At 42.2% G+C, this 24,231-nt stretch overlaps 1 protein-coding gene across 3 annotated transcripts in view; it reads left to right on the top strand.

Moving 5' to 3' along the window:
- The first annotated feature begins 202 nt into the window (after positions 1 to 202).
- The window catches only part of RGL1 (ral guanine nucleotide dissociation stimulator like 1), an 81,858-nt gene continuing 57,829 nt past the window's right edge, over positions 203 to 24,231 (top strand). The window contains exons 1-2 of one of the 3 annotated variants that reach the window (XM_083847071.1): positions 203 to 400; positions 1,285 to 1,395. In XM_083847071.1, coding sequence (XP_083703197.1) covers positions 374 to 400; positions 1,285 to 1,395 — 138 coding nt within the window. In that variant the 5' untranslated portion in view covers positions 203 to 373. The remainder of the gene's footprint in view (positions 401 to 1,284; positions 1,396 to 24,231) is intronic. The other 2 variants (XM_083847070.1, XM_083847072.1) reach the window with 2 other exon arrangements.

Here is a 24,231-nt window from a genome sequence, read left to right as displayed (position 1 = left end):
CCCCGTGCCCCCCGCCGACGGTCCCCGGTGTCCATCCCCCCCCCGGGCCGCCCCGCTCCTGTCAGGCGGCGACCGGCGGGCAGCGGCCGCCCCGCTCGGTTCCGACGCGGCTCCCGGCCCGGCAAAGCCAAGCGGCGTCAACTTTCGGGCCGGGGCTGCCCGCGATAAACAGGAAGCCCCTCGGCGGGGCCGGGGCCGGGCTGAGGCGGGGCCTGGCGCTGCCGCCTCCCTCCCGCGCCGCGGAGCCGAGGGGCCGCACGGCTCGGCCCGGCCCGCGGCGGCGGCGGCCGCTGACAGGGCGGAGCAGGGTTGGCGCCCAGCGGCGGCAGCAGCAGCAGCATGCCCCGTCGAGGCGCCCGGCGAGAAACTGAGGATGAGATTTCTGTGGAGAGCTAAAATGGTAACCGGGTGCCGTTCCCCCCCACCCCCACCCCGCGGGGTGCCGGTGTCAGGCGGGGGCGGCGGGGCTCGGGGGAGCGGGGCCCGGCCGGGCCGTGTGGCTGCGGGCGGGGGCGAGCCCCGAGCGGGGGACGGGAGGGAGCGGCCGCTGCGGGGCCCCGCCGGACACCCAGCGCCGCGCGCTCCTTTGTACGGCTGGGAGCCCGGGGGGCGAGCAGTCGCCCCAGCACGCGTTAAACTTCGGAAGACGTTGGGCTCTTTTTTTATATTTCTTTCTCTTTTTTTTTTTTGGTGAGTTTTAAAGCCTCGGCTCTGTAAAGTTTGTGTAGCTTGAAATAATAGGTTTTGGGAAAGCAAACCGCAAGCGCTTTAGATCCCTCCTGTCAGAAGAAATAAAGGGTTGCTGTATTTTAGGTGCTTGTTAGCTTCGAAGTTTAAAGGCTGTCTGCGTAAGTAATTCAACAGTCTTAAAAAGTGCAATTCCTTCCGTAAATGAAAGGCCAGAGAGATTAATTGCTTTAGAAAAGAGGGGGTGGGAGGGAGAGGGAAGAGAGACTGCTAATCAAAACCAAACTATTTCCTTAGAAAAGACTTTATACAACTATTTAAAATATGTGCTAGTCTAGGAAAAATAGCTAAATGGAAAGTCAAGGTATCTTGATACCACAGGAAAGGACAGCTTGCCAAGAATATCTATAGTGTTCCCTCACTCTAAAAGTATCCTGTGTTGCTTTGATTGTTGTACATACTTCGTGCAGCCCATCTTCTGCTCTGAGCTCTGTGTGAAGCAATGGAGCACCTGGTATAGATTGTGGTTAGCAGAAGAGGGGAAAATGTTCCTTTCTCTCTCTCTCTCTCCCTTTTTTCTCTCTCTCTTCCTGGCAGAGCTCAATTCAGGACTGGGGTGAAGAAGTAGAAGAGGGAGCTGTTTACCATGTCACCCTGAAAAGAGTGCAGATTCAGCAGGCTGCCAACAAAGGAGCAAGATGGCTAGGGGTAAGTAATGCTGGCGCAGTGGCATTTTGGCGTCGTGGACTTTGGAGCCTGCTCCAGGGAGCTGAATTCCACGTGAATTGCTATGATTTTAACTTTTAGCACTGACTGCTCTCACCATTTAAAATAAAAAAAAAACAACACTGATGAAGTTGTCCATCAGGGTCATCTGAAGGAACTCTCTCCTTGTGTTGGCTCTTCCTTTTTTACTAATGTGTATAAAAACGATTTGACCAGTTGTGGCTGTGGATCAGATGATACTTAATGCAGAAATAAGGATCTTAGCTTATGGTTTGATCTTAACAGTTACTTCAGAGTGGGCTATGGCTCGTTTCTGCTGCTAGGAATCTGGTTTGAGTACCCCAAACAGTCATGGTATTTTAAATAATGAGAGTCTCTCAAAAATCAGCAGAAACTTCTTCAAAATTTAAGTGAATGTGTGTTTGGGTCTTATTTCAGTGTTGCTTCTTCAGTCAGATGAGATTGTTTGTATTCCCTTTTACTGGTCAGCATTTCTGCAAGAAGTACGGATATGTGCTGTTTTTCAAAGGTATATTTTAAAGCACGAAGGTTTTGTGGTGAGTGAAATAAGCTTAAACTCACACGCAATTAATTTGGCATGCTGCTGAGTGCCTTCACCTTGTCAGGCCAAGTTCCTGGCTGATATAAAATGTCCTCACTTCATTGGAATCAGTGCGGCTGTGGCAGTTTGAGCCAGATCCTCAGGAGGTGGCTATAACTTTGGTACTATTTTATGTTAATAGATTTTCATCAGGGTCAAAGGCAGTAACGTAAGAGCTTGGTTTGTGCTAGCATCCAGGTTGATATTGTAAAGACTTTTAAAACTACCCGGGGATTTATATTAAATAGTTTTCCCGTGAAGTTCCATGACATAAAGTGATACAGAAATGCTGAAACCACAGTCAAGAAAGATAAGCAAATTTTGTCCTGCATACAGATAGTGCTTAGATTTTCCCCTTTCCATGTCTGCAAGAAGTACACAGAGTTCTAATCAGAACAGATAATTTCAAATCTGCTTCCTTGGAGTGGCAGATTCCCCATCTCTGCCTCCTGTTTTTACCAGGAGGTGGGGGAAAATACTAGAGAGTATTTTTGAATTCCTGTAAATTTCCCAGCTAGTGGTTTTGAAAGAATCTGAGATCATTGTGAGTAAACTTGTGTCCCATAAGCATACTTTAGAAAAATAGTATTTTTTCCTGTTTCAGAGGTGGTGTTCCTTCTGTGTAGCAGGAGGTTGTGAAGTCTTGGTCATACTTGCAAAGTGAGAGCGTGTATGTGTTCCTCAGACCACCAACACAGCTGATGGTGCTCATCTTCCTAAGAAGACAAGGGACTGCAAGGTCATGGAGATGACTTTTGACTTTCTGTGTGTAGTGCTAGGTTCTTCAGGTCAGAATTGAGCCCTCTTTGTGGGGAATGGGCAGTGTGCAAGAAGTCTGCACCTGTTCTGCGCATAAATGGGTGACTTCAGTTTCTGAGCTGGCGCCTTTCATGAGCAATAATCTCATGCTCATTATTTAAAAATATTTTTAAACATATGGGCTTTTTGTTTCTCTTAAGCTCTTCAGAACATAAAATATTTTAAGCTGTTTTAGTGATCTTGTTTTATTACTGGCTTTACTGTGGTCCTAAGGTCAATAAATAGCCTATAACCCAGAACGTTATTTATGAATAGGCTTTTCCACCTCCAGCAGTTTTGCCTTGAAAAGCATAACTGTTGCTTTTATAATTGTCATCAGGTGAGTTTTTTAATCTGGAGCTTACAGGGTTTTATGGCGTTAATTTTTTTCAATGGTTTGGAATTCATAGCACTAAATTAAAAAGCTGTTGGATTTATCAATGCTGGTCTTTTTTGATGTTGCTGTAAGTCAAGCTAAGGTTGAAGATTCAAGGTCAGCTGAAGAATATGGGAATAGTGTATTTGTAGATCAGCAAGTATGGAGCCTTAATGGTGGTGAATGTAGTAACTCTGTTACTGATTATGTGTATGCGTGGATTAACTTTAAAAACCAGTGACTTACTCAGTGTCAGTTTGTATCCTGCAAAGGCCTACCTAGTTTGACCTTCTTGAGTCACTGAGGTTCTGGTGGTTTACCGTAGCAGGTCAAGTGCCCTGTGACTTGAAAAGCTCAAGTTCTTCAGAAACCTCAGTGTTGCTTGCAGATATTAAATACTGTGTGGTATCAGAGCAGGGGTTTGATCCAGTGATTCCAGAGTGGATTGATCTTAGTGGTGCTGCATTTGTAAAGTGCTTGCGAGAGTTTTCAGCTGAAAAGCATTAGATGGTAAATTGCCTTACATGTCTGAAAATTTCTTACAACCTTTGTTAAAGGGAATATAAAAAGTCTGATTTGTTCCAAGCGTGTTGGTGCTTATTTCCAATCTTTAATTGCATGAAGTCTTGAAATCTTCCGCAAATACATTCTTGTAGAAGCTCCAGTAAGTGAGTGACCCTAAATTTCTTACATTTCAAGAGGTCTAATAAACTTTTCATAAAATTCTCCATCCTAACAAACCATCCAGGGTTCTTGAAGCACAGGCCCTGTTTTGAGGGAATGGTCCATTTAAAAGCCAATCGTAAGGTTACAGTTTAAGCGCTGCGAACACTTGCCTATTTAAATGCAAAAATGTCTATTTTTAAACTTCTATAATTAATAAAAAAAGGAAATGAACAGCTTGCGATTTACACAGTCATCAGCAGTTCCATAACTTTCGAAACTGTGAAGCTTTTGTATAAACACCGAATTTCTTAGCTTTAAATTTAATATTAGACATCAAAGGATGCCAACAATAACTACTATTTTTGTCACTAAATATTCAGTGAAGGTTAGGATTTTAGGCACTACAGTATTAAAAGAGGTTGGAAGCCCTAGTAATAGCTCAGGGCTGTGATAGATGCTGCCCAAAAGTGCTAACCTGACCAAAAAGAACTTACTAAATATCAAATGAGGCTTGTCTGTACACATATGTTATGTCATCTGATGGTTGGTATCCAAGGCAGAGCTATGAATTTCCCAGCAGTCTGATGATGTTTTTCAAGTTATTTGTAAACGTCCAGGCAGCATAGAGCCATAAGAAAATTTCCAAAGCCAAGTGTGGAGATGTTTAAAGAGAATCCCTCCCAAGCATGAACAGTTCAACAAGAGAAAGGACGAAGACATTTTTTTGAAAATGAAGTGGGTGTAGGTGTCTCCAGAATAGACCTGCGGTAGGAGGCAGGGTCTTCAGCAAGATGGCGTGGAGATTGGGAGCAGTGCATGAAGGCTGTGAAATCACATTGATTTTTTTTTTTTTTTGTGCGAGAGAAGGAAGTAGAAGAGGAAAGGGAAGAGAAGGGGAAGAAGAGAGTTACATAGATGGACGGCATGGTCAGGGCAGGATGCGAATGCTTCCTGCAGCAGCCTTTTGAGTTGACATTCAGCATCGTTTTGAATGGGATTACATCAGACTAGAGAAAAAGGCTTATCAGTAACTGGATTAGAAGGTTTGAGAGTGCAGTAAAGAATCTTAATGATATGGCTAGAAAGAGAAGGTTGTATTTTAAAACCATGACCCAGAAAGAACCCAAAGAATGAGATCCAGCTTATGTCTGAGGTTGTAAAGACAGCTCATAGGGAGGCTGGCACTGTGCATGTCAGACAGGCTGGTGCTCTTGTCCGTGAAGAAAAGGCAACAAAGCAGAAAAGACAGGTGAAAAGTTTAGAATTGTGTGGGGCTTTTTGATCTTGAACTGGCAGCGATGTACCCATGAAACAAGACTCAGAGACCAGCTGAGTCATACTGTAGCCAGAAGCAGATAAGAGGAGTAGAGCAGTGGCTCTGCTGATCAGAGCCTTGGCTCTTTAGCGGTCTAAAAGTAGATCAGCTGCTGAACACCTGAATTTCTGTTGCCAAGTGCAGTATGCTGAGTATGAATGGTGTTGGAAGAGGTGAACTCCAGTCAGTGAGTTACTGTAAATCACAAACAGAAATGTAAACAGGGAGTTGAAAAGAAAGGAAAAAGCAGGGAAAGAAGTAAGTGGAGAGAGTGAGAGGGAATTTTTAAGAGGTGAGAGTCTGTAAGAAATTTTGACTGGAAAAGGAGAGTGGGGGGAATAGGGGAGGCAAAAGGTATGAGAGGTACAAGGGAGTGGGATGGGATCTGTCAGAAAAGTGACAGGATCAGAGGAGGAGCACAGGCAAGAAACTTCCGTGCTTTTCACACAGCAGAAATGAGAGTCGTTCAAGTGGTCCTTTGCAAAGAGGAACAAGGGCTGGAGAATTTGAGGGGCCAGGACTGCAGGTACTGCAGATGAGATTGAAATATTGAAGTTGCTCGACTATGGAGTGGACAAAATTGAAGAAAGGGGAGGGGAGAAAAGGCTTTTCTAGTGAAGATAATAGGCCTGGTGGTTGTGTTTGTGTTTGTGCCAGAGGCCAGTGGATGCACACACTGAAGGTGCACCAGGGCTAAGCGAGAGCAGGACGGACCTTACAGTGATGGAAAGTGAAAGGAATGAGTGATGTAGGACAGTAAGGCAGGAAGAAAAGGAATGACTGTGTAAATAACAAAGACGGGGTGATTTAAGGCTACCTCAGTGAATGAACATTCTTGGCACCTGACAAGAATTGAACCAAAGCAGTAGATATTATTGCTACCTGATTCCTTCATGAAATATGAGTGATCCAATAAGAGATGATGCTGCGTCAAGGGGGTTGCCTTATGTCAGTTTTCAGGTAATTCTTAGATTCAGTAGGAAGGTACGTAGAGGAGGTAGGTCTGTGAGATGCTTGGTTTTGCAGTGGCATACTTAGAAACTAGGGGAAGTATTCAGTGAAATCAGGTAGGAAGTTCAGGGAACTGAATGTGTGAGCTTGGAAGTTTGACAGTCAAAATTGCAAATGCTACACTGACTTTGAGTTTAAATGGCAGGGGGAAGCCTTTCAGAGAAATGTGTAAAAATAATCATCTAAAAGTTTTTTTTTTTTTTTTTTAAGGAATTAGGTTTTGACAAACTGAGAAAAGCTCGTAAGCTGAGAAAGTTTTATCTAAGGGTTAAAATCAGAGTTGCCAAAGTCAAGCCTTGCAAGGCAAATGAAAACAAGCAGTCAAAGGTTTGTCAGGCATATAAAACCAGCAGCAATAAAAAAAGTCATCTTCACAGAGAGAATGAGATAGGAATTACAAGTAATCTACATATAACTCAAAAAACTAAAGTTTTTTTTTTGCATATTTTCTGCAAGTGTGATAAAGGTGACCCTGAAGGTTGATGGTAATGATGGCACACGAGCCTTTTACATGTCTTTAAGTTTTCTCTTTGCCTAAGAGCTTGATGTGCCTGCACTGGGCAGCTGCTGGTTTCCAGCCCAGAACTAGAAAGGAACTGACACACAAAATAATAGTTGAGCAGCAAGGAGTTTGAATTCATTTGTCAAGTCATAAATAGCATTGTATGACTGGAGAACAGGAAACGTGATAGCTGTATTTGGGGTGGGATGGGGGGAGATGTGATGCGTAGGCAGAAGATATTTGTCTCACAAAGATAACTGACCTTCTGGATTCAGAAAAGGCTCTGGGTTTAATCTGTTTTTGTTTGAAAATCTAGTATTGAAATCGCTCAAAAAAAAAAGTCTCAGGAGAGACTAAGGAATCATAAGGTCAGTAAAGGCGCTGTTGAAGAGGAGGTGCTGCAGCTCAAGCTGAAAGAGGAACTGCTGGTCTGGAGACAGGTGCCTACGGGAGTTCTGCGAGTCAGTCCTGTGGCTGAACTGTTGTGTGTTCATTAAGGCCAGTGACATAAAAGCAGAAGCATGCTGACGAAATCTGGTGGTCTGGCAGAGGAAGAAAACACCTGGAGGATGGAAATATCCTACAAGGCTGACATTTGGGATTAGTGCAACAGAAGTAGGTTGAGATTAAGCAGCACAGAATGCAAAGGCATATTTGTGAAAGAATTCAAATAACTTCTGTCATAGGCTGATACTTTTGTCCTCTTTTATCCCTTCCAACTTGGGGTGTTTTAATCAATCAAAGGACATATGACCTGCCAGCGCAATGTAAAACAGAAAAGGCAAATGAGATGCTTAAATGTTCTAGATTATTGCCAGTAGAGATGGGAAACGCAAGCCCCTTTGTATGGTGTTATGGGTCACTGTGTAATTCTGGTCGTTTTCAAGAAAAGTTGGTTTAAACTGGGAGACAGTAGAGAACTTTTGGGATCATCAAGAAAACGATGTGTGTCTGGTTATTATCTGAGCAGTACAGCATTGTTAGCTTAACAAAATGAAGACAGTGATTAATACCTATAAAAAATCACGAAATGAGCACAAGGGAGGGAGAAGAACCATTCGCACCAGGTATAAATTTACACTGGCATAGACCTTGCTAGAAATTAGAAGAAAGTTTCAAATCATCATAGCAATGAGATAATGGAGTGGCACTCCAGGAAGAGTGAAGGAAGTAAAGAACCCAGCAGCATCAACATTGGATTTGGATTAGTTGGTGAAAAGGATTATAAGGTAATTTCCTTTGGTAGCAGAACACGACATCCTCCAATTGTATGTTTCTAAGTGGAAATATAAGAGCAAGAAGGTGTGCAGCTAGGGCAAAGGTTAGGGTAGGTCATTGCTACGGAAATTTTGGGGGCAAAAGTGTGGGAGTTCATGAAAAGAGAAGAAAGGAGATCCAGGTTATGTGTAGAAGATGAAGGCGAGAGGAGAGTCCAGAGGAGAAAAATTAGTACAGCTGCCTTGCGGTAGAAGTCCCCATTGTCTTACTCGGGCTGGTGAAGAGAAGCCAGGGTTGTAAGGCCTTCCTTGATTCAAGGTAGGCAGCGGTGCTAGTCTGTCCTGGTGCTGGAGAGACTGAGATGAGAAGAGGAAGTTTTATATTTACAAAACACCAACACAATTTTACTTTGGAGGTTGTTCTAGAAGCAGTGTGAGAGGACTACTTGTGGGGAAGGCAGGAGGGGACAGCAGTGAGACGGATGAAGAGTGCCTTGGCGGTGCAGATGTCTGAATATACCCTGGCAAGCAGAATATGGGGAAGCAGATGCAGAAAAGTATCAGAGGGATGATGGAAATTGTTGGAAAATACTGGTGCGGAACTGGAGGAGTGGGAATGGTGGCATAAGAACAGAGTGGATGCACTGCTGCAGAAAATGAGCAGTGAAAGGCATGGGTGCGGCATGGGCAGACGGACAAGATTACAAAATGAAAAACAAACAGTTTTTGAAGTCCTGTGAACTCACTTTTGTAGACCTCCCTGTCAGGCAGCTGGAGTGCTTTATCTCACCCTTCCAGAGGTTAGGGAGGGGTGGGCGAACTGTGTCCAGCACTCATGGAATCAGGGGAGCAGAGCGGAATGAGTCTTTGAGACAGGAGGGGCTCCCTTATGCTTGCGAGTGTTTTTCCTGTTGGAGTGCTTTACTGTGGAAGGAGAGAGGAGGAGACCTGCGCTCTGCCTCTGGAGTTTTTACTGGGGCAGGTCACAGGAAATGCAGCCAGGAACCGGAGTTCCCCTGAGCCTGTGTGTGCTGGAGGAGCCATACAGAGCCTGCATCTCCACATCCTAAATGGCTGCTGAGCTTTGTGAGCCAGTTCTCAAGTCTTAAGTTACTTGCTGTGCTAATGGATGCCACAGACTGCTCTTCTTTTGTGTCTTAAATATCCAGATAATGGTGAAATAATGAGCTCCCTCATGCCAGTGCTGCCTGATTTAGTTAGCCCCTCATTATATTTCTAGAGCAGGTTTTAGATATGCATTTATTTATTTATTTATTTATTTATTTTCTGCTGACTTTTTTGGCCACAGCTGGAGTTCTGGCTCTGGGGTTTATTCAGTCAGAGATTGATTCAAAAGATCGCTTGTCTCAAGGTGTCTTTAATGCTACAGCATTGGGTGTACAGCTGAACATGTTCTTCAAAAACTATAAGTGAACTTCTGTGAAAGGGTGCTTTAAATGTTTTCACAATTCTGAGACGGGGAAAAGGTGAGAAGTACCGATTCTATCATTAAATATTTTAATGTTTTCTTTGCACTGATAGTATTGGATAATAACCTTTTCTGAGAACTGCATGTCGTTTCAAAACTGACTTTTGAATAATTGTCTTGTGTAGCACACTGCATATGACCACATGTTTGGCTTCTAAACACCTCTACAGTCACATACATTGGCAGGAAGCTGGTTTTGGAGAGTTCAGTCAGAAAAACAGTTCAAGAACTTCTAACTAATACGTATCCCAGTAAGGACCTAGGACATATTTTTCAAGTCAAAGAGAAGGCTATGTCAGAAAAGAACTTTTAACTTGGATTTCTTTTCTTTCCAACACTGACCTCCTAAATACAGGTTGCGATTTAAATGGTGCCTTGAACCATCAACATTTTAGGAACATGCAAAGCCTCAAATTTTCTCTGAGCCTGCTCCTGCCCTCCTGTATGCCCTTCTGAGCCAGCTCGGTGATTTCTTTTTATCTTACCCTTAGGTCCCAGATGTTCTTGTCATGTGTAGTTTCCTGCGCAACCAGTAGGCAAGGACTTACCGATCTTTGTCCTTGCTGCAGCTTGCTGTTTTGTCTCTTGATTTATAGCATATGTTGGTCCCTTTTGGCTAAATCAGACTCTTTCGAACCAGGTTCCTGCAGCCTGTCCTGACTACCCAGACCAAGGCCAAGGCACAGTTCTGGCCATATGCTTGGTGGAGGCAGAAGAGCAGTTCCCAGGGAGCTGACAGGCACCCTGCAGAAACCAGACTGCACTATTGTCCCACTCCAAATGCTGTATTCTGAAGAACTATCTTGGAGATGGCGAGTGAAGGAAAATGGGCACTACTCATGTTGATTTGGTGGTGTAAGATACCTGCCAACTGCTGGAGACCCGCAGGGAAGACGTATAGTAGATTTCGGAATCAAATGATTTTACCTATAGACAGGTACATAGTTTTCAAAAGAAAACCCTGGAGTCTTCTTCAGCTTGCCTTTTGGTTCTGAGTAGGCTCTTTCCTCCTGCCCTTTCCTTCAGTTGTGGGCATAATCATACCGTAGCATCATGGCCCTTATTAATGACTACTTACGGATTTTTTATTCCTTACTTCCTGGTTTGGGCACACTTCTGTGCTGTAGGGATATTCCAGGTAGCATTCTTAGGTGCAGTCGTCAGCTGGGTAATAGATGCTGTCTTTGGAACAGACAATTGAAAATGAAACCTGAGCTGTTCATGAGTTTTAAAATTGAAGTCTGAAAAATTACCATCTTTTACTTTCCCAGTCCCAAATACAAAATGCATAAATTAGAAGGGTAACTAGCTTTGCAGCATGATGTCATGCTCTCGGTTGAGTTTAAAACCTCACATTCCAAACTGTCAAAGGGTGACAGGTTTGCAGTGCTTTAATCTTGCATGTTATTAACACTGAGTGAGGTTACAGGACACTTGCTTGGCCACAGAGAACTAGGGAGAGACACACAGGAAGCCTCTCTTCCTACAGGACTGTGCAGAGTGCATCTCCTGCTAATGATTGTTCTATTAAGTGGAATAATGAGAGGTAAGGGAGGTCTCAGAAGAGCAGATGTTGCTGTGGACTGCACTGTTCTGGCTTTTTTGCACTGATTGTGTGCGACTGCGTTTTGGAAATCTTTCAGCCAGTCTACTTATGTATGAAAATCTGCTTTTGGCATGTTTCAGTTTACTGTGACACGTAGAATATAACAACGCCCCATACTATTATTCCTCTCCACTGGGAATTCCTTTGATAGCCAGGATCCATGTCTTTTTAAACTGTGCTTCTTGGATGGTAAAGATTCTCCCTTAAATATAGGATCTTAACTATCCTGCTGTTGACTTCATTTAATTTTACTTTCCTTGCTTTTCCAAGAAGAAATAAGTGAAAGGAATAACGAAAAATCAGCTTGCTCTGAAAAGAAACTGGCATTTTCTTTCTGAATGTTGGAAGATCTAGGTCACTTGTTGGGTTAAAGAAGTGTTGGCAATGAATGTGGCTATGTGTCATCGGAAAGCCTGGGAGAAGTAGCATATGAGCTGGACTGAGATGCTGTAAAGAGAATAGCCCTGGAGAAACCATTAGTTTTACAGTTTGGGTTTTGATGTTTTCATTTAAGAAACAGGCTGAAGCATTGCAAGCATGTTAGTCACGCTTAGATTTAAATTTAGCCTTGGTAAAGCTAATTAAAAATATGTTAAGTGACAGTGTGTATATGCATGCTTTGAACTTGCATCTTTTACTACTGCTGTAGGAATCTATTTTCTAAATATATAGCTTCCTGTAGCCAGTGTTGTAAGGGGGTACAGCTGTGTGCAGAAACGATCACAAAGCAATCAGCTCATGGCCTAGCTCCTAAAAGAAAAACGGGTTTACCTGGTGGGAAATGGGTAAGTGAATGCTAATGCGGTGGGATTCATATTCATTCATATTCTTGCTTGGCTTTGTATAGCTGGTGTGTAGTATCTTGCAGACCAGAGGCAAAGTAAGTGTGATGTCTTAGTGTTGTTTATTACCCCAGTAAGATAGTATCAGAGCTTGTAAAACATCTTTATGCATAAATTCTGGTGTTGTGGTTTGTTTACACCAGAAAAACAGAATGTACGTCTTGCACTGACATGGTACGTCCTTTGTGGGTTGCTCAGCCAGCAGTAAAGCTGCTCTTGCCCAGTGGATGTTGGCCAGGCTGACAGAGCATTCCTTGCACGATGGAATGGTACTTCCATACGTGCTACTTACAAGTTTTTCTGTACACTTAGCATGGATGCGCCTAGACCTCATCCGTAAGGGACGCAGTGGCTGAACGGTAGTTGTCTCCAGGGAGCTGTCAGTATTCTCACCTGCATTCTACCAGAACTACTTCTGCCTTGATTCTCACCAAAATTCAGTTTTTTTTCACGCTCAAGTGGCCATACGAGCTCTTGAGATGTGACCTGTAGTTTTCCATAAGTGCTACACCAGCAGGTAGCTCTACATTTAGGGCTGAAATATAAAGTCTGTTATCTTTTTTTTCCAGGTTTTTACACTTGGAATAAGAATTTTCTTGAAATGTGTGAGAGTGGATTTTTTTATGGAAATCACTCTGTTTTGGACCAAAACGAATTCTTGCTAGTGCCTGAATACAGCTGCTTTGGAGTTCAGTACCATGCCACTGATAATTCACCAGAAGGAAAGTAAAAATACATCCTAATGAAATGATAATGATGCATTCTTACAGCATCTTTCATCCAAATGACTTTCAAAGCACAGCCACAAATTTTCACCAGACAGGCTACGTGAAGTATGTTGTAGTGTAACGCAGTACAAAACTATGCGTTTGGGTGGGGCTTACAACTCAGCAGCAGTGCTGTTGTTTGGATTTGGGATAGTTCTCCTTTATTTTGGGAGGTGGGGAAGAGAGGAGAAAAAAAGCATTGCTGGGATGATCTGACTTTTAAAAGGCTTTTTTTTTTTTTAAGGTTGTTGAAGAGTTTGAAGCATTAGCTGTCAAAGTTGCTCAGCAATATTTATTTAGTGGCTTCATAGCTTTATCAGTTGGATATCTTCTCCACATGTGGCATATATGCAGCAAGGAGCAGCTGGCTAACAACGCACAGCTGCACACTGAAACAATTTAGGACCAGAAGTGAACTGATTAGAACCACTTGGGGAGAAGACCTGGCCACCTGAGAGCCCAGAGTTCTGTGGAAGCGTTCGCTCACCACCAGTTGCGAAAGCAACTTCAAATCTTAGGCTGTAGCAGGCAAGGAGGGAATGGAGTGGAGCTTAGAAAGTACTGCTATGGAAGAGATTACAGTAGTATCTTTGCTGTCCTTTATTCTTGTTCCCTTATCTCTGAGCTGTGGGAACTAGAAAAGGGATCCACAGATGGGATACGACTGTAGGCATTTGGAAACACTGGAAAGGTGAGGGCTGTTAAATTTGAGTCTTGGTGCAACTAGGGCTGACATGCAGGTTTAACAGTAGGTGTGTTTGTTAAATGTTCACAGGCTCAGGGCCTGATACTGGAAATGAATAGGAGGATACAGCAAAGGCATTTCAAATAGTGAGTGGAGTAGGAATGCTTCGTCTCCAGGGAGTGTTTGGTGGGATAGGAAAGCAGTGTGTTGAAAATGAGGGGGAAAATGAAACTTCCTTTTAATTGTATGTAATTAACCTGAAGGGCACTCTGCTGGTAGTAACCGAGTCCAGTGAGTCCATTCAGAAAGGATTTGACATTTATGTAAATAATGAGAACAAATACATGAATACTACATGAAATTTAAAATAGAAGACATGTAACTTGTTGCGATTTAGGTTTAAAACAAACACTTCCAGCAGTTGAGCAGAGTCTTTCGTTTTAGATTGGTTGTTCTTTATGTTATGGGTGTTATTTCTTCACCTTTCTCTATGGCATCCGGTCATTGTCAGAAGGAATATACTCTAGTTTGGTTTAAAATGACAATTAGTATGTGTTGCTGTTTATAAAGTTCTGTTTTCAATTTGTTTGCAGCAAATATTTAACGAGGCAGAATAAAATTGAACACAGGCACTCATAAAAAGAATCATGAGAACTTTAATGTCCAGAAGATGTCAGGGCCATATTGCAACATAATCTGTGCCTGTTTTCCAGCAGTCCCACAATTTCATTCTGGTCAACAAGAACTTTGGGTGCTCAGATCCTGCCTTTTTTTTTGTGTGCATAAAACAAGTGTCCGCATCCTCACTGTTTTAAACTCTGTGAAGGTAGGAATCATGTGGGTTGCCTTTTGCTTTACCCCATTCAACTTCATAATAGCTGCTTTAAAAATAAGGTATTAAGCTATTAAAAATAAGGCTGCTAGAACAGAGCATAGTACTCTACATGTGGCCTCATCAGACCTTTTATGCAGTGGAGGAATAATGTCCCTCGACTTGGTTCAGTACCCTTTATTTATACTTTGCAGAATTGTTTGCTTTTTGTTGCTGCTTCCAAGTGCTGTGCTGAAAGATTTAATGTTCTGCCTACCCTAGCCCTTCAGATCTTTTCTCTGATCTGGGTGTCACACTGTGACCTTTGAGGGTAGTACTTTCAAAAGACTTTTTTTGCTGGCTTCTTACGTTTCTCTATGTTTAGTTGCGTAAGCCCTCTGTTGCCCATCGGAGTGTAGCTGCCCTTAGACAGTTCCGGCAACCAAAATGAAATCTGGCAGCCTCCACCTTAGGTGTGAAGCTTTCTGCCCCTTCGTATGGTAGCAGTTTCCAGCCTTTTCCTCTGTCACACTACTGGCTTGCAGCCTGATGGAGTTTTGACTTGTTCCTGTGTGCCACCCACTTATGTCCAACTACCAACTTGTGTCTGGATTTTTGCAACCTCTTTGTGCAGCTGAGTCCTGCGTTAGTGCAGAAATTGTTGTGTTCTTCAAACACCAGTGAAATTCATGGTGTTCCCATAACTGCTCTTGCTTCACTTGACTCCCATTACTTAAGAGTAACAAGAAATCTTCACAGAATAAACTCACTGCTGCCTATTATATTGAGCATGTTAGTTATTAAGTTATCTGCATCATACCTATTTAACGACAAGTGTGATACTGGATTTGAAAAGACACGGCAGGTCCAGAGTCCCGTTCTCAGTATTCAGTAGCTAGTGCCTCACCCTGTAATTTGAACTGACCAATTCATCTTTTGGGGGGTCAATTTTCTCTTCTGTAGCATACTTACTGCTCGTTTTGGGATCTAATGATCTGAAGACTATAGAGGCAAACTGCTGTGCTTTTATTTAACCGGATCGTATTCGAACCTGTGAGAGAGAAAACTGTGACACTGCTGGAGATGTGAGAGCTCTCTAGCCCTGCATGGTCCTCCTGATGTGCGCTCTGACCCCGCCGTGCCGCTTCTCCCTTGAAATGTGGAGAGCTGCACTCCGCTGCTTACAGACTTGGAGGCCTGGCTCTTCGGCCCTTTCTGTGCAGACGAGGGGCGTTGGCTGAGCCACCGGTGCTTCTCCTCCTCCCTGAAGCCTTCCCGCAGGACCCCAGCAGTGCGGCACATGGAGGGGCGGGCTGCTCGGCGCTGTTTGCAGGAGCTTTCGGTGCCGCACGGGTCCCCAGCTTGTGCCCATGGGCTACAGCTGGCAGTGCCGCCACGGGGCGGCAAGAACGCTAATAAGGTGTAGACATTTAAACTGCTTTGTCTGAGTGATCCTGTTACTATATTCTGTTCTTTCATCTGTTTTCCTCTTATGTTCTTCCCACCTTTCTTGTTCTGAAAGCAATTTAAAGGGTTGTTTTCTTTTCCCCTCCCACCCCTTCAGCTGCTTTTTACAGTTGCCTTGCTCCTTGCAGAGATTCAAGCTTTCTCCCAGTCAAGAGCTGTTTCTTGGGGAGTCCATGGGGTCTTTGTGCAAGTAGAACAATATATTTTTTATTATAAAGTGGCATTTTTCTATTCAAAGGTCTTGGAATGGTTAAACGATAGGAAGGGCTGAATGTGTTAAGACATGTTCAAATTGTCATAGCTTCAAACTGGAGACCTGTTGTATATTTTATGTATTAGCTTAGGCTTCCTGACCTCAGTAGCTTCTTCTGACACTTAAGAAGTCAATGGCTTAAACTTCCAAGTATCTATATATCCAAAAGTAGAAATAGACCATCGCATATTAAAGAGTGGTGGAAGGGGTTATTTACCCCTAGACACAGGGGAAAACAGTTTATGCCCCACATCTTGGCTTGTGTGCATTGAATCATACTGAGTTGCTGTTTTGGCTCAAATCTTTAAGTGCAGAATGTCCTTCAGCTGTTCATAGTACTCATGTGGATTGAATTTATTAGATGAGGTTGGTAACATTTCAAAGCTTCAGTGGTGTTGGATGCAAATGGCAAGGCACTTCAGGATTAACCATAGTCTTCAGTGCAAAAGAGATTAGTTAACCAAATGCTGCTGAGGTGCATTTGGAAGCCAGCTCATATATTACAAGCAAACAGAACAAGAAAATGATTAGGAAGATATATCTACACATCCTTTTTTTTTTTTTTTTTTTTCTGTTTGGTTTGTTTGTAGTAATCTCTGGCCTTACCTGCAGTGCATTTTGTATGTTTTAGAGTTGAGTCCCTTTAGGGCAGGAATGGTGACTTACGTTTTGACATGGCAGCCATTGTGGTGCTGTTGGAAATGTTTCATAAGTAACATTAATGTACTTCATTTGGAGGTCAGGTCTTACACTTCTGCGTTCCTCCTGTTGAGTGCCACAGATTGATCCTGGCTGCACGATCAGCCTGCTGGCTGCTCCCTGTAGCATATGAAACATAAATGAACTCTTGCACACTTACTTGAACCACGAAGCTTGCATTCTTCTTCATGGAAAAACAGTCTTCTTGTTCAGAAAACTTGAGGTGGTCATAGAGTTAGAATAGGACAGGGAAGAAGAGAGAGATGCTATTAACTCCTGGTGCGTAATTAAACAACACACACGCACAAAAGATGGACAATAACGTGGAGGACTTCTGTTTTATCTTACAGCCTGATGTTTTTTGCTTGCTCTTTCTCCTTTACTTGTAAGCTATGCTTATTTGGGTCTGACTCAATACTTCCACATAATTATGTGCGTGTGTTGATTTGTGTCCGTTGCCCAAGGATTTAAGTTCAACTGCAACAGCATTCTACAAACAAAGTACAAACGGCTGCAGCAGGTTCAGCGCCAGCTCACGCAACCAGTGCTGCTTTCTGCTATGTCAGAAGAGGTGGGTTAAGAGACAGATGTTGTAGTTACAAGAATGCAGTCATTTATACACAATATGCTTCTTTACCATAAGCTTATGCTGTTTATCTACAAAGTGCAGAATTTGTCATAGAGAATAGAGCTATATAAATGGCACAAGGATGTTGCCGTCACAGGTATGGTACAAACACATATCAGTACTCATAAACGTGTGCGTGCAAGAGAAGAATCTTAACAGACTCCGTAATCACATCCCCTGGGATATCTAGATAACATAGTAAAAATGCAGTTTGGCCTGAACTACTGATTGAACTAATATTTTTGGACTCTGTTAGTACTTCAATAAAAGTTGAAGCTAGTAACTTTCAATATTAGGTAATGTTATCTTACTATTACTGCTTTTTATGCTCAGGCCCCACCCTGAAGAGATCCCTTAGTTTCAAAACAAAGGGTAGTAAAAAGCACAGCCATTGAAATGAGGTCTGTAATACAGTTTAGGTATGTATTCATGCTGTGGCCATGAAAATGGTTTACTGCTAACCTATTTCTGTTTTAAAATATTAAAAAAGCTTGGCAATAGAGATTGCACATAGTAATTATTATGAAACATGTAACAACATTTCCTTGATTTTTTTTTTCTTCCACGAAAATACTGTATGCTTCCAGTTCAATTTATTTTAAAATCTGAATCACTCTTCTGCTAAATGCTTTCTCCTCTGTCAGAATGCACTTAATCTCCCCACACCTACGGTTTTATTTTCCATCATACTGTTAAAATCTATCACTCTTGCCTTGTTTTTTATACTGAGTGCAGTAGCAGTTTACATTTATTTCCCAAGTCAGTATAATTTTAATTTCTGCATACTGTTTGAGCAAGCTTTATAGTGTGAAAGGAAAGCCAATGATACAATCAGGATGAATAAAACCATTTGGGATTATGTAATGTTTATTCATGTTATTATGCAACAGAATTATTACTTCTGGCATCCTTAAATCCATTTTGAGTTCAGCAGTGTTGCCTGCTGTCTCATACAAGACTTTCTTTGTTTCTACTGACTCAGCAGAAAGCAATGATGAGCTCCACAATTAAATTAAATTACATTCCTGGATGAAAAAAAATGGTGCGACTTTTCACAGGAAAAGCATCACAGTCTTTGACTACCAACAATGTAGGCACTGATGAAAAATGAGCTTTACATTTCTGAGTGGTCAAAATTCATTTTTTTTCATATTGACCTATAATTTTCATCAAATGGCGTGACTTTTGCCATATTAAGAGTCTGACTATGTAAGCGGCAATGTCAAACATTCCTTCTCTTTGCTATACTTGGTGTTTATTAAAAAATCCCAGCATGAAAGAGTTGTGGCAAATTGCTTCACTGACCAGTATTTCACAAACAGAATTTGTATAATAGATTTTCTTAGGGTAAATTTAAAGTTGTTGTCATCTTTAACATCCAGGCAGTGTATAAATAAGAGGATAATTGAGAATTTTCAGTCGATGTTGGTGGTGATGTACTTGGGCTGATTCTGTAGCAACATTAAGTGGCGTCAAAATGCAGTTGTACTGGAAGTAATACTGTGCTGTCTAGCCTTGTGTCAAAGTAGTCAGGGGTCATAAAACAATAAAATAGGGAACTGGGGAGCTGGGAGGGGACACAGCTTTGACAGTGCAGTTACGCAGTAGAGCACAGGCATTGAGCTGGACAAGACCAGGAGCCAAGTTTGTGGAGACAGGGTTATGTACACAGGCTGGAAGGACACACAAAGCTCTCAATCTCAAGGCAGGCTATAAGCTATTTATGGGCTTGGAAGATGATGTTAGCAGCAGTACCTTTTTTTTAATATATATATGTATATGGAAGGATGTTGGTGTGGGTGGTATGGGGAGAAAGATCCAATGCTGTAGGCCTTTTAAATCTAGATTAGTTTAAACTAGCAGAAAGTATTTTGTGTAGAGGCCATGTTGTAGTGGCATGTCATTGAATAATGCAACCTGACTTCTAGTTTGTGCAGCCTGCCACATATGAAATTCTTAATAGTTGCATACAAAAGAAGTCCTGGAAGAACCAAAAGGGACTAAGATGTGCTTTTAGCTCGGAAATTCAGGCTAAGCTGCTAAACTTGTTAAATTAGAGGTGTGTTATTATCTGTGCATGGTTGTTAGAAATGCTCTTAGAGTTGGGAAGTAGCCATCTATGCAACACTTTTGCAGTTGGTTTAGATGATCTTTGAAATGACATTTCAGAGTTTGTTTAGCTCCTCTGTAGGAGATTTACCCACTAAGAAATGACTGTCCTTGCCACATGCTGCAATGTGTATTTGACCTGACATCTTATAACGTGTATCGGTGTGTCATGTAGTTTAATAGAAGCATCGCCATTTTTTTTTACAGTGTTCTTTTTTCTAAGTGTTTGCCCATACCTGGGTTTGTACTGTTCCTTGCTTGCTGTGCCCTTAGTTGCTGGCTTGGGATGGTATTCTGCAATCGCTCTGTAACAGTGCAAGAGCTACGGCCTTATAAAGGTCTCTTTGATTGAACACTTGGGTGTCTCAGCCCTACATTAAGATCCAGACCGACTGGCATTGCATGGCACTGGCAGGAGATTCCTCCAAAGACAGGAAAATGGCTGAGGAGGTACTGGGGAGTAGTTTTCCTTATGGCAGGAGTCCATTTGCTCTCAAGGAAACCTTACGAAGAAGTGAGCTGGAATCCGGCCTGTTGAGTCGAGTGTATGGGTCTGTCATGTTTTCAGTTGTTGTTCCTAGCTTCCGCCATCTGCTCGTTGCAACAACGTGAGGTTGGATTGGTGGTCTTCTACACCGGTTGTGCGGCCTCTGCGTAGAAACGATACTGCTTAGCTCCACAGAGTATGCCCCCTGTGGGCTCCAAAGTACATCCCAGAGCAGGTCAGTGTTCATGTGCCCGTCTGTGGCTGGAAGGACTGCGGCATCTGGCAGGTACCAGCACCCCTGAGGTGGAAGGCACGGTGTACCTGGCATTGCAGTCTGTAGCCAGGATTACTGGAAGCCATTTCCGAGTCAGAGTCAGGTGAAGTATCTGAGCTGGCTGCCACCTCTTGTACTTTCTTTCCCTGCTCAACATCCCTTCCTTTCTCTTTTATGCACGCTGGTAAGCAACTCAGCCTGGCATCTGTAAGCAGGCTTTGGCACCTACAGACTTCCAGGACAGGTTGGAAGCAGTGTGCGTGGAGAGGGAAGGGGAGGAAGAGGAGTTAAGACAAGGGATGTTAGCAGAAAAAAGAATTACTACTTACTGCTCCTGGGGCACAGGGGAACTGCCCCAGCTGCCTGTTTCCCTCTCTCATGGACTCCCTATAATCCATGCCTGTGAAAACTTTTATTAGTTCAGACAGTTTTACGCAAGTCCAAAGACTGTGTGGAGTTCTTCCCTTGTGGAGACACTATGTAGCATTTCCTTCATCTACAGAAGTCAAAATATTTTACAGAATGTCCTGAGTTTACTGCCAAAATGAGGAATAAATCCTATTTCCTCGCCTTCGTTCTGGTGCCCTATTCACTTAGCCATCCGTTATTTCTAGTATTAATTTATTGCTCAGTTTGGTGACTGGACATTTTGGTGTTCCTATGCACTGAAGAGAGGTTTATAGAAGTAATTCTTCTCATAATATGGGACAGATTTGTTTGTTGGGTTAGAAAAATATTTCTAGCAAATGTCATTTGATGACAGCTACATCTCAAACAGTATGAAACGCACATGACTAAGAGTGCTACCTGACTTACTGGTTTCTTTTTCTTGGTTTCCTATTTTAAAGTAGGAACTTGCTCAATTTCTATGTCCAATCAAAACCATCACAAGGAATACTTGTGCATCCTAACATATTATGAAAATAATGTCACTGGCCTGATGCTGTGAGAGAACCTGGCTCTGGCAAACTGCAGGTCTGTGAAATGTGTCAAAAGAAAAAAATAAAAAAAAAATAAAATAAAGAGTTGAACTAATCTGATATATCAGCTTCATTTAACTCAGTGAAGACAGATAAGAGGGTGGGAGGGCTTTTCTTGATTTTGTTAAAAGGCTTAGCAAGACGGATGAGAGCCAGAATGAGAAGGAGCTTTTTGAGTGTAGGAAGCAATGAGAAGGTACGTGTGTAAATCATACAGGATAGCTGGAGATGAAGATTGGGACTACACCATTGGGGCAATTTTTAGACTCTTTAAAAAGCACGTGTACTACATAGTGAACCTGCCAGAGGACTTGATTCTCATTGAATAATGAAGCCACATTCTTTTGTGTAAGTGCCTCTAAGAAGTGGACCAAATTGTGAGGAGGAATTTATATTTTCCCTTGGCAGGGATTTTTTTACGCTGTTGTTGGACAATACCGTTTTAATATAGATCTCTTTGAAGATTCAACCGCTTTATGGGCTCGCTTAAATTCCTTTATATGCATGCAGCAAGAGGTGATATGTAAATTAGGTTTCTTTACTTTTGCTTTGATTTATTTAGAGCTAGTTCCACATCATTCTTGATAACCAAATGAGTCTGAATTTGCATAACTTCAGAAGGTGTGAGAAGCACTGCTCGGTGCCTTGGTATGCACGTTGTTTATTATTTTCCCCTGAGTGGCTTTAAGTAGCTGCAAGGTGCTTGAGTGAAAGGGTTCTAACTGAGCAACAGCATTTGTGTAAGGCTTTTTTTTTTTTTTTTAACCTCTGAATATGACCCACAGCTTTTGTCACTGTTAGCCAGATCTTCAGACAGATACGTGCCAGACTGTGAGCTTTAAGGATATGAGAAAATGAGAATGCCTTTTGAACAATGATCATGGAATTAATTGGTCCTGGAAACTTGGGGTTGCTGCCAAGAAAGGTTATTTATGTGGTAAGAAAGGAAGGGAAAAGGGTGGAGCTTTGGAAATCCAGGAATACCCCTAGCTGTCAGATCATAGGAAGGAGCTCAAAGTTATTTTGGCTTCTGAGTTTGGTGCAGTCAACAGACAGAATTCTGATTTTCAGCAGCATCTGCAATGAGGAAATGGGAGTTAGCAAAGGGAGAAAGCTCTGCAGAGAGCTCTGAATTCATTTTATTTCCAATTGTGCGGCATGATAAAAGCAGCCACTCTAGCGAAGGAAAGCACCGTGCTGCCTGGAGCCTGCAGGCTGCAGGAGATCCTACCTCTGGCCTCCCCACTCCTGCGTTCCCAGCCGTGGTTTCCTAGAGTGGAAATTCAGATTCAGATTCAGAGTCTTATCTCATGTGATTTACTTTCCAGACTGACGGTTCTGCAGCACAGAGGACAAGGACAAAGAGGACAGTGGTGGGATACAAGGCTCCTACGTGCTGCCCGAACCACAAAATTGATCGCAGGAGGAAGCATAGATGTATACACCCAGGGGCCTATCCTGACAATGCTTGAAGCCTCGGGCTTCATTTGATAAACTTAGTCCAGTCACTGATCTTTGTAATGTACGCTGCTATGTGGTATTGTTAGTGCAAAAATACCATTTTTCATAGTTTTTTTAATGATCATGTGGTCTGGACAGGGGCAGTAGGCATAATGTGCCCAAGTTTGAGTCAGTTCAGCATGATTGTCAGCTGCTGTGGATTTTATGTCTATACACACATGGGAGAGTCTTGCTTCCTTCCTTTTAAGGGGAGCAGGTCCAATTATAAAGTTCATTAGAACCAAATAAGTTGCTAATATCTTTGAAGTTGTCTTTTACAAAAATACTTGACCAAAGTGAAAAGAAGTTTTACATAGCATCTTGAAGCCTTATTGCTGCTTAAGTTCTGTGTTGGTATTTTTTGCCAAGGAATACGGTTGTTCTTCAGACAACTCTGTTTTAGCTACTTTAAGTGATGTGTGATTGCCTGTTAAATGAAGGATGCCTCAGTATTTTCTTCTGTCAGACTAGTGTTATGGATGATTGTATTTCTGGAACTTTTGAAGCTTAATCATCCCATGATTTAAAAAAATAAAATTAAGGATGAGTATGGATATTGTAGGCTTAGGCTGGAGAGTCTAAGAAGCATTATCAAAAAATTAAGGTTAAAATTACAAAAAGCATTTTATTCCTCCTTTCAGAAGGTTAAAGCTGATTGATATTTAGGCAAACACTGAAATGAAACAGTCACTCTTTAGATTAAAGAGACTTATTTTTGCCTAACATACAAATGACTGCAATTTTGGGCAGTTTTAGTCCAGTGTAGGGTGTCTGTCCAGTAAGTTAATAAAAATAACTAGAATGGAAAACTACCCATCTGGAAAAGCTGTAAGCTTCATACGAAGTCAAAAGCATTTAGAAATCTAACTGTCAAAATCAATAAAAATGGAATTTAGGAGGCACTAGTTAGTTATGTGCTCTTGAAAATCATTTTTTTGCAGAATTTTTAAATAAAACAAGTCTTTGGTAAAGTGATAATGTTTTAAATGACTAAACCTCTCGTATTTGATATCTGATGTACTTACTGTTCATGCCATTTGTTTTCTTCAGTATTTTTTTAGTCTGCTTAATGAAAAGTGATTACATTGATTTCATTCCATGATTCTCACTTTCAGAATTGTAACAGACAACATTTTCATTGAAAAAAGCTGCAGATTAGTGGGTTTTGGGTAAAAGAGATTGTTTCCAGTGACACTTCTGAAATCACGACTAGCAGTCTCTATGTCTATTTGGGTCGCAGCTTATTTTTGCACTGTTCAGATTTTTAACTGTTCTTTACCTTGAAGAGCCTGTTGTTCCTATTGATAGGAAGTTTTACTAACTGAGGAGTTGAGGAATTTAATTTATAATGCCATTGAAGATTAACAGATAGCATTTGTACCTCTGACGCACGAGGCTGTGACACCAAGAGCTGCATTTTGTCTGTTAAGCTGAATGAAATACCTGGTGACTTTGGGGCACGTGGAGGTGTTGCTTTATTTTTCTCTCCTCAGTAGGCAAAATGGCAAGAAATTGGTGTATCATAGTCGGTCCTTGCAAAGGAGGCCTGATGGGAAAGAGAGGCGGCGGTTGGAAAGGCTGCTGACGGTGTGTCCCCGCGTTCAGAAAGGACCCTTGTTTGTACTCACCTGGTCGTTAGCCTTCTTGATTACAGGATGTCGTAACCTCGGACCTGCTTACTCAAGGCCTGTGTTGGGGCCTGCTACAGACAGACCACATCTGTCGGCTGTTAAGA

Source organism: Anser anser (genome assembly GCF_964211835.1).
Source record: "Anser anser genome assembly, chromosome: 8".
Taxonomy (NCBI): domain Eukaryota; kingdom Metazoa; phylum Chordata; class Aves; order Anseriformes; family Anatidae; genus Anser; species Anser anser.
Note: the sequence above shows the minus strand (reverse complement) of the source record. Positions and strands in the feature narration are given on the sequence as shown.